We start from the raw sequence: 17,654 nt of genomic DNA, 5'->3' as shown, positions 1-17,654 counted from the left end.
AGTTTTTGTCTATATAGACGACATACTTATTTTTTCTCGCAACCAGGAGGAGCACTGCCAGCATGTCCGACAAGTTCTTCAGCGGCTGTTGGAGAACAAACTATTTGTGAAGGCCGAGAAGTGCGAGTTCAGTGTCACCTCTGTATCCTTCCTTGGGTTCATCATAGAGAGCGGACAAGTGAGGACCTGTCCTGAGAAGGTCAGTGCTGTGACAGACTGGCCCATTCCCAATTCTCGCAAGAAACTGCAGCAGTTTCTTGGGTTTGCAAATTCCTACCGGAGGTTCATCCGTAATTACAGCAGGGTTGCAGCCCCTCTCACTCGTCTCACCTCTCCTGCCCTCCCATTTGCCTGGACACCTGGGGCGGAGACTGCCTTCTCTGACCTCAAAAGACTTTTCTCGTCGGCCCCCATTCTCATCCAACCTGACCCCTCCAGGCAATTCATCGTGGAGGTTGATGCGTCTGACACGGGGGTGGGGGCGGTCCTGTCCCAGCGCTCTGCCTCTGACGAGAAGATTCACCCCTGCGCGTTCTTCTCTCGCCGGCTTGTACCTGCTGAGCGCAACTATGATGTGGGTAACAGAGAGCTGCTGGCTGTGAAACTGGCGTTGGAGGAATGGCGACATTGGCTTGAGGGGGCAGAACAACCGTTCGTGGTTTGGACCGACCACAAGAACTTGTCCTACATCCAGACAGCGAAGCGCCTTAATTCCCGCCAAGCCCGTTGGTCCCTGTTTTTTGGGCGCTTTAATTTCACCCTCACCTACCGTCCCGGTTCTCGTAACGTCAAACCTGACGCCCTCTCTCGTCAGTTTAACACTGAGAACGCACCAGCCCTCCCTGACACTATCCTCTCTCCTTCCAGCTTCAAGATCGCTGCCGTCACCTGGGAGATCGAGTCCCTCATCCGGGAGGCCCAAGTCACTGAACCAGATCCGGGTAACGGTCCTCCTAACCGTCTCTTCGTCCCCAGTGCGGTTCGCTCCCAAGTCCTGCTGTGGGGCCACACATCGCGCTTTGCCTGTCATCCTGGTGTGGTCCGCACCCTGTCCCTCCTGAAGAGGAACTTTTGGTGGCCAGCGATGGAGGCTGACACCCGGGTGTTCGTGCTTGCCTGCACGGTTTGTGCTCGGGCCAAGTCTTCCCATCAAGCTCCTGCTGGTTTGTTACGTCCCCTTCCTGTTCCTGGTCGGCCCTGGTCTCACATCGGCCTTGACTTTGTGACTGGCCTTCCTCCTTCTAAGGGCCAAACTGTTATACTAACTGTTGTTGACAGATTTTCGAAGGCAGTTCACTTCATTGCCCTTCCCAAGCTCCCAACTGCCACCGAGACTGCCCAGCTGCTGGTGCAGCATGTCGTCCGCCTCCACGGGATTCCCACTGACCTCGTCTCCGACCGTGGTCCCCAATTCATCTCCCAGGTTTGGAAGGCCTTCTGCCGAGCGCTTGGAGCCTCTGTCAGCCTGTCTTCTGGATACCAACCACAGACTAATGGGCAGGCTGAGAGAGCTAACCAGGACCTAGGAACCGCACTTCGTTGTGTGGCTGCGCGCAACCCCTCTGCGTGGAGCGACCATCTCTCCTGGATCGATTATGCCCACAATTCCATGGCCTGTGCGGCCACCGGCATGTCCCCATTCGAATGTTCCCTGGGGTACCAGCCACCCTTGTTTCCCGCCCAGGAGGATGACATCTCCGTCCCCTCGGTTCAACACCATCTCCGCCGTTGCCGCAAGATATGGAAGGACGCACGCTCCGCTCTGCTGCGCTCCGCTGAGCAGAACCGGCGCATTGCCGACCGCCACCGCGCTCCTGCTCCTGCCTATCGGCTGGGTCAACAGGTGTGGTTGTCCTCCAGGGATCTCCCCTTACAGACTGGCTCCAAGAAGTTAACCCCTCGTTTTGTTGGCCCTTTCCCTATTGTTTCGGTCATCAATCCCTCAGCTGTCACACTCAAGCTGCCTCCAGCCATGCGCGTTCACCCCACCTTCCATGTCTCTCGCCTTAAGCCAGTCTCCGTCTGCCCCCTCTCCCCCCCGGCCATTCCCCCCCCTCCTCCCCGTTTGATTGACGACCACCCTGCTTACACCGTCCGGCGGTTGCTGGACATTCGTCGTCGGGGCAGGGGGTATCAGTACCTCGTGGATTGGGAGGGTTATGGGCCTGAGGAAAGGAGCTGGGTTTCGCGGGGTCTCATCCTCGACCCCTCCCTCATCCGTGACTTCCATCTGGCTCACCCAGAGAGGCCTAGGCCGCCTAGAGGCGTCCGTTGAGGGGAGGGTACTGTTGTGTTCACAGCAGTTTGCTGTGTTTTTTCCACCTCCTGGGTCTGCCACTCCTCCTGTCTGTCTCACTTCACACCTGGACCTATTCTGCAATCATGCTCACCTGGTCTTCATCTCCAATCAACTCCCCTTCATAAACCCTTGGATTCCCTGCTGTCGGTGCCAGATCGTACTACGCACTACTGTGGTAATGATACACGCCTGGCTCTAGTATTTGTGTTACCTCGCTCTCGCTCTCTCGTCTATTGCAGTTTTTGTCCACGACTCAACCCTGTTTTCCTCCGCCTGCAGTTATCCGGATCCCTCGCTCCAGTTCGCCTGCTTCGCTCCTTCCCCGGCAACCTCATCCAATACCTGCCTCCTCGCCTCGTTCAATAAACCCTTTTTCTTCAACTCAACTTCGTCTCCGTCTGCTCTTGGGTTCAGCATCGTTTAACCATAACAGTTACATGGGTCGGAGCAGACGCACCTGTCGATTTGGGCGTGTCTTTCACCTGTGTTGCGCGGTGGCAGTAGAGTGACAAGCAAAGGGGAGGAGAAAAAGGGTTTAAAAGGCTCGACTGATTTGAGGATTTGAAACTGTTAGGATGGCTGGGCTCAAGGCACTATGGGTAGCAGTGCTACTACTACTTTTGCAGGGTAAGTAACCCTCTCCTTCTTCCTGGGCTACCTGGGTCATACACAGGGCCACGGATAGGATTGTTTGACCTCAGATTGCACTGGTGTGTGTGTGTGTGTGTGTGTGTGTGTGTGTGTGTGTGTGTGTGTGTGTGTGTGTGTGTGTGTGTGTGTGTGTGTGTGTGTGTGTGTGTACTCTGAAGTAGGCTCCCAGATTTTTATTGTAAGCATTGCCTTAACTTATATCTGGTTTTCATTACCTGGCTTCCCCATGGGATTTGGTTCATTAAATCATCTTTTCATTATGAACGCAAATTACAAAAGGACCTTTAAACAAGAAACAAAACCCCAAAGATTGGCGAACAGAGAGCTTGTGACATCCGTCAACAACATCTGCCTGGTCCACAACTCCCAAATCAACATTCAACAGCCTTTACTACCAGATGCACAATCTTGGCCTTTATGTGAAAGTAGGCGTACCGATTGTGGCAAAAGGACATGAAATCCTATAATGCGAAATCATTTCTTGATCTTTACCTTTTTGGGGCTGAAGGCCCACCACAATCTCCACCATATGCTCCAGGAACAACAAACTTAAGTGGAGGGAATGATTGTGTAAAATGCCACACAAAACATTACGAGGATATTATCTATATATTCTAGATTATTGCCAATTTAATCATTTGACAGTGTAAAATGTATATTAAAGTGTAGCAAAAACAAATGATGAATAACGAAGCAACGAAGAAAATCATATATAGTAGGAATTATATTGTAAACTAGAACTGCATTCAATATGTATTCACTGAGTCCGACTCTGTCACCTGTGTTAGGAACACCCTGAATGTTATTTAAAATGTCTTTAGTCTGGCCGCTCATTCCCCCTGAACCAGACACGTCACGTAGAAACAGTGGAGGTCGGTGTGCAGCAAAATGAACGGCCAAATGGTTACAATTCTGTGTTGAAGTAGATCATATTTTATTTTAACATTGCTTAATGTCTAATTTTTTCACCTTTTGGTTTTGGTTATGGTCATGGCTAAAGCCCACATGACAACAGTGGAAGCAGGTGTGCCGGTTAAACCTGTATGTGTCAGATTATGAATGGAGTTGTCAGCACTTAATTTGGTGTTGCGGGAAACAAGTCCAACTCTACCAACCAGGAACCTTGTTGAGTCTGAAAAAAAAACATTGATTTAACCATTAACTGTATGACTTGACGTTCAAATACACTTTACTTTGGAGGTATGGCTCTTTAAGGGCTCTCCCTGCTGTAGGACTGAAAGCATGACATACAGATGTCAGATACTGATGTTGGTTAGGTGTTACTGTTGGTAACACCTTACCAACAACTGAACTCAGGGAGCACTATACAGTCCCCAATGGGGTACGTCAGGTATGTGGAAAACATGCCAAAAAAGAGCAGAACCAGATCGGGAGGAGGTTGGGGTGGTGCTGGGTAAGATTCAGCTCAGCACACTTAACTTCTCAGAGTGTGTGCGTGTGAGATAAGAGGTCTTAAATTGACTCACTCAAGTCAATAGTTAAATTTCATGATTGGGTTTTATGCTGGACAATCAACCCGGTTAAGGTCGATGGGGTTTAGGGGCTTAAGGTTGGATTACGGTTAGGTTTAGCGGTCAAGGTTTTGGTTAGGTTAAGGGGTAAGGGTTATGGTTAGGTTTAGGGGTTAAAGTAGGGTTATGGTTAGGTTTATGGTTACGGTTGGAATTGTGGGTTATGGCAATGGTTATGGTTAGGTACACATGCAGATTTCTTCTTTTTTTTTCATTTCTTTTTTCATTGTTCCTACTTCCTTCACGCTATGGACATTTCTGTCACACCAGGGGAAATTCCCGTCATGCCAGAGCCATGACACGTCAAGAGCTTCTCCGGGGCTATTGCTAGATGCTACTCAAACATGCACTACCAAGTTGTATGAGTGAGTTGGAGTGGGGCTGAACCCGAGCCGGGGATGCGGCTGGACCTAGAGGTGGAGCAGGACTAGTCAAGCTCCACCCATAGGCTCTGCAGTGGGCAGCCACTCCATCGTCCACCTATCAGTGTACCAGCCTGAGATTGGACCATTAGCTGTCAGCTGAAAGCTCCTGCCTGAAATAGCTACACCCATTTGTTGAACAACATATCTGTTAAAATGTTATGTGAGGTCTAATAAAAAATTGTCTGCCATGGTGGATGTCCGAAAACCTTTACGTGGCCGTAAACTCACCAATGCTTGAACAGACTGCACTACCTCTGAGGGAACAGATTATTAGGGGTCCAAGCCAACAGGTTGGATCCCTATTGTTTTTGTAAGGATTATTATTATTATTATTATTATTATTATTATTATTATTATTCCAGCACTAAAAGTGTGCCCACACCCCAAACCGTAAATGGTGCGGACACGCGAATTGCATGACTAGATCCAGGTCCGTGAGGTGACGGCAGACGACTAAATCCAGACATGCCGGCCACTAGGTGGCGCTATACCAAGGAGAAACACGTTTAGGGCTATAGCTCCCACACCGAACCTCCCACAGTCAAAAACTTGTACCCACATATTCACTGGAGTCTGCTGCATCTTTTGGCATAGGCCACGCCCATTTGCGTCCATAATTTTTTTTCGCAAAATCGCGAAAACCGCTAAACTGTTTTTTCGCTACTCCTCCCACATTCCTTGACCAATCAACACCAAACTTTGCACACGACGTCTTCAGACGCACACGAAAACTACGAAACGGTAGCGTTTTGAATATTTGTTTATTAGCTAAATTAGACGTGGAATATCAAAAATCCCAAAAATACCAGAATTAGACATCGGATCAAGTCCAAATTTTTCACACATGTCGATGCTCCACTTAATGGCGTTCGATAAAAAATTCGGAAATTTTCGCCATAAGGGGGCGCAATAAACGAGGAAATTGTATATCTTCTAATTGGCCAAAGGAATGTTCTTCAAACTCAAGGGAAACCATCAAGGGGCAATCCCGAGCCTATATAGAAAATATGGCCAAGAATTATTAATGTGGGCGGGAGTTATTTGGAAAAGGAAAATTGTCTTTGGAAAATTAAAAATTTCGCCACAGGGCGGCGCCAAAAAACGACGACATTGTCTATCTCCTATTTGGCCAATGGAATGTTCTGAAAACGCGTTTTAGGCTATAACTCCCACACCGAAGCTCCCACAGTCAAAACCTTTATATCCACATGTTGTTCACGGTAGCGTTTTGAATACTTGCTTCGCGTTGTGCCGGCGAAACGCACATTTCTTGTCGCGTTGTGCCGGCGAAATGCACACTTCTTGGACCCCTGCATAACTGCTTGCAGTTCTAGTTATTATTATAGTTATTATTATGAATGATTCTCTTGTTAAACATTTTCTCTTTTCTTTTTTACAGAGGCGTCCTCACAACTAAATGGTAAGAGATTGTAAATAAAAACGCTACATTTCAATTGTTTATCATTTAAATTGACCATTTATTTATTTTCTCCTAGAGGCTGCCCTCTAGGGGATCATTGATATTTTCTTTTAACTTTGTTTAACTCTTGTACCCTTTTGGTATCATGCAAAGTGTCTGAGTATTTGAAAAAGAGCTATACAAATTAAATGTATTTTGACAATACTGTCAGCCTTAAAACTGAAGTGCAGAAGAGAATGTGGGCTTTGTTTTACTCTGAGGCACTGCAGCCGCAGAAGTTGATGGGAGCCATTGCTCCTTCTCTGAACCGTTTTAACCTTTTTCAGTGTGTGGTCGGGCTCCTTTAAACTCCAAGATCGTCGGAGGAGTGGATGCTGCTCCGGGCACCTGGCCCTGGCAGGCTAGGTTGGAAGCTGTTGTTCTTTGTGGGGGGTCTTTGATCAACAATATGTGGGTGCTGACCGCTGCCCACTGCTTCCCCACGTAAGGTCAATCTTCCAAAACATGTTCATCATCTCTGGTTCATCAACAACTTGATGAACATTAATCTTCGATGAACGAGACTAACGGTGAAGACCCTTCTTGTCATTTTTATGTTGTTTCTTTTTATGATTAGAAATGACACGAAAGGTGTCACGGTCTTCTTGGGCCATCAGGACCAGGGGGGCAGCAACCCCAACGAGGTGTCGCGTACCGTCTCCAGGATCCTCTGCCACCCCGATTACAACAGTGTTACCATAGACAACGACATCTGCCTGGTCCAGCTCTCCTCGAGTGTCACGTTCACAGACTACATCATGCCCGTCTGCCTGGCCGCGGAGGGAAGCACCTTCAACAGCGGCATAATCAACTGGGTCACTGGCTGGGGCACCGCTTCGCTTGAAGGTGGGTCTTCTTCTTTTGGCGCGTGTCCTTAGACCAGCTCTGTTGAGACGAGCCAGTCCAGCTGGCTTGCACGTTTGCCGTTCGGGTGCTGGTGTTTGGGGCATGTGGCTCAGGTGGTAGAGCGGGTTGGTTTGTATCCCGAAGGTTGATAGTTTGATTCCCGGCTCCTCCTAGCGTGTCGAGGTGTCCCTGAGCGAGGCACCTCACCCTAACTGCTCCCGACGAGCTGGCTGTCGCCTTGCATGGTTGAAACTGCAGTCGGTGTGGGAATGTGTGCATGAATGGGTGAATGTTAGGCTATATTGTAATTCGCCTTGAGTGGCCACTGGTTAGAAAGGCGCTATATAAATGCATTCCATTTACCATTTCCATTTAACTAGTTAAATGTATTCCACAGTTTGTAGTCGGTCTCTGCACTCACATTGGGCACTGTCCGACCCACTGGTCGATACGACCATGAATCAAGTGGGTTCACACAGCAGGGGATAATTCAGCTGCCTTTTCAAAGTCCTGTTTAATTTTTCCATTCACAGGGTCACCCGCGGACATCCTCCAGGGAGTGGACGTGCCAATAGTGGGCAACAGGGAGTGTAACTGTAGCAATGGGTTGGGCACAATCACCAACAACATGATCTGCGCTGGAGTTCCAGCTGGAGGGAAGAGTGTGTGTCGGGTAAATGCTTAAAAAGTAATCTTTTAGTGGAGCTCACTAAAGTAGATTACATTAAATTATTTTGGTTCTGGACAACAAAATGCAGTTAAGCATGCGAAAATAGTGCATGAGGTTAGGGAGGGGTGAACGACATAGTGCGGTAGGCAGTGTAGTCCACGAAAAAGACATTAGTGCAACACAGCAGTAGTGCAAAACAAAACATACCCCTCCATTTAAACATCAGACACACAAAACACAACACCAAAATGAAAGGACCAGGTAATGACTCTAACTTCATGCAATCTAAGATCTTTTGCTAACCCATCGTGGCTTGATCCTCTTCCCCTAAAGGGTGACTGCGGTGGTCCTCTGGTGAGCAGACAGGGTCCATTGTGGGTCCAGTCGGGAGTGGTGAGTTTTAGTAGAGGATGTGCCCTGCCAAATTTCCCTGCGGTATATGCCAGAGTGTCCAAATATCAGCCATGGATCCTCAGTAAGATCACCACCAACCAGCCAGGCTTTGTCGACTTCCGCTCCGTGGGAACCGACAGCGACTCCACTTTCAACTGTGGCACCCAGACGTCTGGCCCCGGCACCACAGCCACCACCGCACGTGAGTGTCCCTTTGTCTTGATCTGTGAACAATGAGGGCTGTGGATCCTTGGTCTTAGTTGACGCATGTTGCCATGGTACCCTGGTGGGATGCTATAAGGAGGAAAATCAATAATTTGGTCATCTATGATAGACTGTTATTCTGACATACCAGAACGATCAATGCTTAAGCAAGTAATTTATAATTTGAAGTGACACATTTTGAATAAATAAAAGAGGGACTACAAAATATACAGAACAAGCCAACAAGAATTTACTGGATTACTTAACCTAACTAAAGCATCAGATCACGGGTCGGATAAACTGGATGGTTTATATTTCATAAGCCTAACAATGTTGTTGAATTTGTCCCATCCGACTTCTTTTGCCCACCCCTGATGGTCCCTGTTTCCAGCGTTGAAATGTGGCAGTGCCCTCATGAACACCCGTGACAGTGGGCAGGTGCAGTCTGCCGGCGTGTGGCCCTGGATGGCTAGCTTGCAGATCAACGGCGTGCACATGTGCGGCGGTACCCTGGTGGCTGCGGACGCGGTCTTGAGCGACGCCTCCTGCTTCACCATGTAAGTCTGCTTGAGGTCTGTCGTGACGATGAGGCTGTACAACGTGTGTTTTTGTGCGTGTTGCTTTTTGTGTTTTATCCGAGCAAAACCATGTATTAATCCTGAGGTATTGGGGAGGTGTTTACATTTACGTTTAGGGGATATTGCTGACGCTTTTATCCAAAGCGACGGTGTGGTCAACCACGCAGGGCGACAGCCAGCTCGTCAGGAGCAGTCAGTGTTAGGTGTCTTGCTCAGGGGCACCTCGAACCTCAGCTAGGAGGAGCCGGTGATCAAATCTATCTGTGCCTGTCGTGTTCTTTTAGAAAAAGTCGCCGAATCAGGATTGCTTTTAGCTCACTTTATTTGGTAAAGGTTCGGTATGGTGTCTATTGCCGCTTTTCCACCGCACATGTAGCTCGACTCGACTCGACACGACACGACTCGACACGACACGACACGACTCGACACGGTAGCAGCACGGGTCCTTTTCCACCGCAAATAGTACCTCCTGGACGTGGGCGGGGTCGGCTGCGCGAAAGGGCCGTGACGTATTTTTGTACGCGACGCAAACAACACCTACGCAACCCACACATGGACAGAACCCACATAACAACAATGGAGGACATCGATGCGATGGTATTCGTGTTCGTATTATTAGCTGGCATGTTGAAGAAGTTGAAGAAGTGGAATATGTTGGCTGCGGCTGTTACCAGCATGGTTGCCATGTCGCTCTCGTGACTTCGTCACACTCTCTGGCCAATCAGTGGCCGGCCGTCTGCCAACGTCACCTTTTAGCATCGGCTCAGCTCACTTGGAACCTAGAGCGAGGCGGTACTAGAAAAAGCAGCCACTTCAGGTACCAGATACCATGTTTTCGCGGTGGAAACGCAAAAAATGCGAGCTGAGTCGAGTCGTGTCGAGCTAGTACCATGCAGTGGAGAAGCGGCATAGGAAGCAAAAGGGGGGGAATAGCACGCCAGTGGCGGCTGAGGTTTTTAAAGTGAGGGAGTAAGGACTGCGCGCTTGGTTGCCATTGGCCTGCTTGCACTGATAGTGGCCTTTGATGGCATATGTGACTCTCAAGTTGTTTCAGGGTGTTTTGGTGAACTACAAAATAGCAGGATGGGATATTTATGTGAATTGATACAAATCCACCGGTGGCAGCATTGTACTTTGAAAGCTGGTGGGCAGCATGTCTTTGACTACAAGGGCAGAAGGAAAGGATGCAAAGCCAATTAGTCAAATCAGGCCTACTCTTGATTTGTAAAACTAAATAAAAAAATCTGGGCCTATCATTGGGCCTACTTTTGCCCTCAATGACTTAAGCTAATGGTTGTAAATTGGCTATGTTTATTTTTTGAGCTACAATTTTTTTAAGAAAAATAAAGACACAATAGCAAAAGTGATGCCATTTAAAATGCATCATGCTCTAATCATTCACTAACATCCTTTCCACAATATCAAACAGAACGGTCAGAGTAACAAACAATTAAAAGAACAACAAGAACATTATTTCACAACTATTTACATGGGCTGTACGCCTAACATTATTTGAGGCAAATGTGGATGTTAATGGATGTTTCAGAATGTTGGTCATGGTGTTAAGCCAATCAAGATTGAGGGATTTAATTTATCGATCAAGTCAATCCTCCTCGCAGGCTCCGCAGGCCGGCCGCAGGCAGCCCTGCCCGGCCGCGGGCTCTGCAGGCAGCCCTTCCCGGCTGCGAACTCCGCAGCCCGGCCGCAGGCTCCGGAAACGTCAATATATGCGAACAGAGCCGCACTGTACCGCAACGAACAGTAGCGCACCGCTCGGTGGAAACTAGGCATTTGACTGAGCGGGTTTGTTTGTTCTCGTGGCTTAGACTTGAGGGGATAACCCCTCCCTCCGGGCTGCTCAACAGCCAGGACTCCTGCTTATTGGTTCATAGCGCAACCAGGGCTCCAGCCTATTCGTGAATAGACGTAGGCGGGATCCAGATCCTTTAGCTAGTCATACCCACTCAGAGTGGGACTTTCCTCAGGGGCCTGCCCGTAATTCCGACACCTCATTGTTCCGACGTCTCAATGGTCCGAAATATTTCCCATTCGATCGACATGCCACTATGCCGACGGTTCAATGTTACGGAAACGGAACCCATTGGTCCGAAGGGCCGTTTGTCCGACTTTTCAAAAAGGAGGCGCATTAGGCCGACGGTTCAATATGCCGAATAGGCCTACATATAAAGAGTTGTATATCTCGCTCGCGCTCTCTCTCTCTCTCTCTCTCTTTTGTCACTTTGCTCTCCAATATTCATCGTGAACGTGATATGTAGGCTTAGGTTGTATTTTGGTGCTTAGCGTGAGAGAGAAAGAGAGAGGGAGAGAGAGAGAGAGAGGTATAAAACTCTTTATACGTAGACCTATTTGGCATATTGAACCGTCGGCCTAATGAGCCTCTTGTTTGACTTATCGGACAAACGGCCCTTCGGAACAATGAGTTCAGTTTTCGTGAGGTTGAACCGTCGGCATAGTGGCATGTCGATCTAATGGGAAATATTTCGGACCATTGAGACGTCGCAACAATGAGGCGTCGGAATTACGGCATGGCCCCCTTTCCTCCTTCCATTGAACCCCATGTTATTCACCGGCCGCAAACACTTTCAGGGAAATGAATGGGAGTCAATGGAGGCTGAGGGAGAAACGTCCTCCCTGAAGTAATTGTCAATTGGCGATAGGGGGTGCTAATGTCGCTTTACCCTTTATTTAAGGGCAATAATTCATTAAAGTAGTCTGGACAATCTAATTTTTTTTATTCTCAACAATGTTAAGGAGGATTTTCCTCCCTCTCCTCACTGCAGAAGCCTCCACTGATGCGCGCGTGGAGATACGCTTAGCTGGGCATCCGTAGATGCCCTGCCTGGAGCGCTCTGCCCATGGACATATTATAGAATGGACACCGGATTCCAAAATGGCGCCCATTCATTCCTATGTAAACTGCTCAATGGCGCAGGGCAACATCAAGGAGAGATATGCTTCCGAATCATGGGAGCCTAGCCACGCCCTAGTTCATGCCGTACCGGATGCAGAAATATTCTTGTTTTTTAGCATTGTTAGCATTGTAGCATCATAAGCGAGAGGTCTGAGCGATCGCAGTCGCATTGTTTACCGACCATGGAAGTATGAGTTAACTTCATAAATATGAAAGATTGCTCCATATAACATATAATACCAACAACATAGTAAATGTATGTTGGCCTAGAAAACCATACAGTTCAATGTTATTGCTTAAGAAACAGATTCCATCCAACTATTTACGAAAGGTTCAAACAATAATTGATATACAAATAAATGGTTACATATCAATCAGCAACGAGGTTGGAGCAGCCTACCCATAAATATTTGTAATAGGCCTACACCAACATTGTTAACGGTCATACATAGCTAAAGACTAACACAACTGAAATGTTTATTAGGCTATTAACAATATTGTAACAATTGATACCGTAATGCAGCCGTTCTTTGTCTTTGGATGTTTTGAATAAATGGATCAATAAATGGAGAATCGCAATGATCGCGAGCAGAGGAACGTGAGAGTCATTGAGCAGCAGCTGAACCAGTCTAAAAATCCCTTTCTCACTGAAACACTTTTAGTGATAAAAAAAAAATCACCACAGTGCCTAAGAAACATCAACGTCATTCATGTTAAGAAAAAGGAAAAACCTCGGACACAAGAGTTAACGGAGCCGTGCAGTAGGCCCTCTCGAATGCCGGGCAACAACAACAACATTTGTTTCACTATGACTCCTTTCAGCTGCCCACCCCTCTTTCTCCAGCAAAAAAATAAGAGAAAGAGGGCATAGAGAAAAGAGAAAAGTACATGGCAGTTTTGAGTACATGGCATAAAGATAATTATGAGCCTTTGATTGATATCCTGTCATTTTTTGCGGAGACACATTCCTGTTCCCCACTTGTATTGGAGTGAACGGAGATATCTACTTCTGGGCACCTTGAATCGAGGGACCCGTCCACAGCCCGCTTAAACAGCTGCAATACCAGGCTTGGCCGCTGAGCACTGGGGGATTGCGGAAGTATGCACTGTTCCTGGGGACTTGGTTCTGCCCCCCTGGGCTATGTGTTGTGACTTTAAAGGGTAATTCCGGTGTAAAATGGATTTGGGATATGTTTTGTATGATAACGAGTTGAAACGTTTGTTTTGGAGCACAAAAACCGCATCTAGACGCATCCTTCAGTTGGCTGTTTTTAGCGGATTCAATCAAAACGCTATATACACTTGGGGACACTGGTTATGTTAAAAACTAAATCGCCATTTTGTTTTTAAGACTCGATAGATAGCTTGACGAACACAGAGATTGTGACATCCGTCAGCAACACACAAGCTCTGTGTTCGCCAATCTACTCATCGAGTCTTAAAAACCAAATAGCATCGACGGGTGACGACAATACTGATGGTATTGTGTGTATAAAATGTCTTTTTTAATAAACAATCTGTACACTTACAAAGTTCTTAATACCTATTTTTATATGTAAAGACCCTTATTATACTACCAAAGAAGTGTCTGGCTACTTTTAGCCTTTTAAGTGGTTTAAAATAGCGATTTAGTTTTTACCATAACCAGTGCCTCCATCGTTCCAAGTTTATAGCGATTTGATAGAATCGGCTAAAAACAGCCAACTGAAGAAAGCGTCTATATCATACAACACATATCCCAAATCCATTTTACACCGGAATTACCCTTTAATATTGGTCAGGCTTGGCCTCCGTAATCTGCTCTGATTGGCTAAGCATGGTGCTGAGGTCCCGCCTCCTTGGTACGCATTGCAACTTGGTTTGTGGCTTGGTGCTGACCTCTTGGGGCTTTGTGTGGGAATTACACTTGTTTTTGTGGCCTCGACTGTATGGGTTTCTCAGAAATCTGGCCTGCTGGTATCTCCAGAATTGATGCGTGAATATATAGCTCCTTGCATGGAGCGGCCTCCCTAGGCTCCAAGGACATATGTGGCCTGTTAGTATGAGTGTGTGAGTGAATGTATGTCACACGCCGTAATCCAATTGCATTTGCGTTTTTTTCGACGATATCCTGTTTCAATCGACCGTCGAGCCCTCACCCTCATGGTTTTCTTCTCTTCACTTAGGCAGCCCAGCGCCTCTTACTGGAGGGTGGAGTTGGGCCGTCGGAATCTGAACGGCACCAACTCCTCTACCGTGACCTTGGCGGTGAGATTCATCGTCTTCAGCAATCTCACCGGAGACAACATCGCCGTTCTCACTCTGTCAAGCTCGCCGAGGCTCTCGGACTACATCCAGCCCATCTGTCTGGACATGGGGATGGGCAGCTTCCTGAACAACGCTGACTGTTGGATGGCAGGCTGGGGTTTGGGCCAGGGAGGCGGTGAGGTCCCCCATCCAGAGCGCACCACATATTCGTCCATGATGGTAGCTGTGTCAACAGCTACCATCATGATTGTAGTTATACAAGTCTAGCTCTTCGTTTCACGCACTTAGCGTGGGTCTGTTAGGGGACAGAACGAGGGGACCCAAACGCTTGACACAGGGAGGCGGAGAAGGAGTAAAAGGAGTGGGGTTTATTGGGGCAGGGGTAAATGACAAGCCAGGGCTAGGCAAGCGATAGTCGGACAGGAAAGGGTTCGTTAACCGGCAGGCAGGTAGTCAGGCAGGAGGCGGCGTAACAAGGTCTGTACATTGTCCAAACAGTTTGGTTGACTGTGACTTTCTCTGACCTGACCGCAGCTCAACAAACCCTGCAGGACTTCAACGCCATGTTGGTGGTTTGTAGCAACGTGTCATCACAACGTGACTACATTTGCACCGAAGCGCTGACCGTGAGACAGGTAATGAAAGGACAACAGTTCAGAATCCTCTTGATAATGCCAGGGCTCACAATGCAAAACATGTGTTCACGATTTACATCATAATCGTTAGCATAATTGCCAAAGTCATATTTTAAGGTTTGTCTTCCATTTGGGGTCAAAAATGCCAAAGTCAAATAGATGACTTCGGCAGCTGTTGATTATGGAATGTAAAAAGCACTCTGATTGGCTTAGGATAAAGCCTGAGACTCAGTGAATCAGCAGCATAAGGAGAGTGGACACATGTTGGTGCTCTGGAGTTCGTTTGAAGGGGTGTGTGTGGCTAGGTGCTGGTGTGGATGAAAACGTGTGTTTGGTTTCAGGGGGATGCCGGCAGCCCCCTGATGTGCAAGAGCGACAACTATTGGACCCAAGTGGCTGTGCTTCCCAACGCCAACCGGTCCGTGTTCTCCGCCACAGCACGATTTGAGTCGTTCCTGAGGACGACTCTGGGGAACCTCCTGTCGCCCCCCACCACTAATCACGCTTCGGACGCACGCTTCCCCATGGCCTTGTCCCACCTCCTTCTCCTCTCCTCCCTCTACCTCTTCTCTGCGCTGATCTAGAGGCAGCATGGTTTGGAAGGGTTCGACTCCGGTCTATTTTCATGTTGTATGTATCTCAGGGAGGGAAGTATGTGTAGCCTGGCTATTGCCAGACCAAGCTCAATCGTAGATTGCACGTTGGTCTTGGGAGACCAAGATGATCATGACAAATGAATACCGCTGTGGAGGTTTTGGAAGTGCGAATGCAATCGATAAAGTATGAGGGTTAGTGCATACACTTATTTGTGGAGAAGAAACCAAAAAAGTTAGTTTTCCACAAATACACAAATAAGACATAGTAGGCCTATAGGTAATTACATTTGGGTACTTGCCGATACAGAGTACCGATAAGAGTACTTAAAGGACAATTTCACCGGTGGAGAGACATGAATCTGTATTGAAAGTGGGTCGTATATGTAGTCGAATAGTAACACGGACGTCTCTGTAGGGCCCTATGAAATCCGCGATAACGAAAACGCGGACGGAATCACGGAATTGGACAATAAAAACGGAATCAACAGATTTTATTTTTTTTTATTATTATTTTATTAAGCAGGAAAGTATTAAAAGTAACAAAGTTACAAATTAAAACGGGCCTGTCTTAGTAAAATAACTGATTTCCAGCAGGTTCCTGTTCTTCAGCACATATAACATGCAACAGGGACAAGGCACATCAGACGTCACATTTACAATATGCAGCGGAATGCAGCGGAATTCGCCATTATTTTGGTGAAATTCAGTTTCGAGGGAAAAGGGAAACAACACAGGTGACATTAACGTCACTGAATGTTTAGCAGTCACTCGCACAACAATGTTAAAAAAAAATCCCCGGTCCACCACGCAAACAATAGGTCCCGCTCCTAACAAGAAGCCGAAGAAGAAGTTGAAGCGCCCGTAATTCGGTTCTAACCCCAAATTCAGAGCCGAACAATATCCAAAACACTTCTATCACCCAGGTGTTTTGTAGAATATATCAACATACTATCGATTGGAAACGCAAAGATACGTGCGATGACCACTTGAAGTCCAAAATCCATATGAAAAACAATGAACGCCGTAGCCAGGGCACGCCCCTTCAAACAACAATTTGAGTTTATAAAAAAAGAGTTTATAAGCACTTTAATATTTATGTCATGTTTTTATTTGAAGCACTAAAAACAGTGCAATGTTGTGATGTTTTAATAAATGGAGTCTTCTATCTGATTAAATTGTATTCGTTCGCACTTATTTGACACTCGTTCTGATGATTTTAAGTGTAAAAACGGAATTAATGAAAATTAAAACGGAAAAAACGGAATTTGGAAAAAAATAAAACGGAATTTGGAAAAAAATAAAACGGATTTCATATGGCCCTATCTCTGGTACTTCCAAAACAAGTAAAGACTCGTAGTGGGGGTTATCTCGGCCAGAGTCCTGCACGGGTTTGGGTACCCGACGTGTGACCCACACAATTTCGATGAAACGGGTGAGATAAAGATTACTGTGTCGGACACGGATGCGGGTCGGGTCGGACGCCTTAACAGCGCGGGTCGGTCACGGGTTTTGCGATTGCGAGCAATGCTGGATATGCAGCATCGGATTCTCCGGTGCTGGATATGTTATCCAGGAGCGGAGGAGTCAACTAAAACCGTCCACTGTGGATGATGTACTTTTTTTACACAGCAATGTACAGCACCACTGCAAACACCAGATAGTGTAATTCCCTAGAGTTCCATACAATGTTTTCCTTTGGGTGCGGGTCGGGCATTGGTATAAATTTATAGCCGGTCTGGTACGGTGCGGAATGTAATTCGTGGGTACGGGTTTGATAAATAAGACCTTGTAGTGAGTGTAACATAATTCACCTACAGTATTTTGTTATGTGTTGTTCTTTACACTGTGTTAGGCATGTCGTTTACTGTCTTGGTGGTTCAGGGGTCGCTGTCCCTTTAAGGATTACGAGCGTCTCATGACGTAGAGCCCGATGCAGGATATGTTTAATTGCAGCACGTTTTGATTTCCTGTTTCTCTCTAACTAAATAAACGAGTCACACAACTGTGTGCTCAACGTGCAAAATTGTATCTTTCATTAAACGCAATTTCCACAACCTGTGTATTGATTCTCGGCCGTGGTGGAGAAGGAATTTGGGGAAGAAACATTCGCTTTCACTCCCTGAATTCCAGATGTAGCGCAACTTCAGATAGATGTGGAAGGACCAGAGACGTCAGAGAACCCGACGC

General features: G+C 47.1%; 1 protein-coding gene across 1 annotated transcript; it reads left to right on the top strand.

Annotated features, from left to right (window-relative positions):
* Window positions 1–3,940: 3,940 nt before the first annotated feature.
* LOC115548651 (polyserase-2) lies at window positions 3,941–15,876 on the top strand. The gene is made up of 9 exons (XM_030363420.1): window positions 3,941–3,974; window positions 6,654–6,810; window positions 6,944–7,212; window positions 7,746–7,885; window positions 8,216–8,477; window positions 8,871–9,036; window positions 14,155–14,411; window positions 14,771–14,871; window positions 15,213–15,876. The coding sequence occupies exons 1-9, from the start codon at window positions 3,941–3,943 to the stop codon at window positions 15,453–15,455; spliced, it is 1,629 nt and encodes a 542-aa protein (XP_030219280.1). The 3' UTR covers window positions 15,456–15,876.
* Window positions 15,877–17,654: the final 1,778 nt, after the last annotated feature.

This window comes from Gadus morhua, chromosome 8, assembly GCF_902167405.1.
Source record: "Gadus morhua chromosome 8, gadMor3.0, whole genome shotgun sequence".
NCBI classification, from domain to species: domain Eukaryota; kingdom Metazoa; phylum Chordata; class Actinopteri; order Gadiformes; family Gadidae; genus Gadus; species Gadus morhua.
Note: the sequence above shows the minus strand (reverse complement) of the source record. Positions and strands in the feature narration are given on the sequence as shown.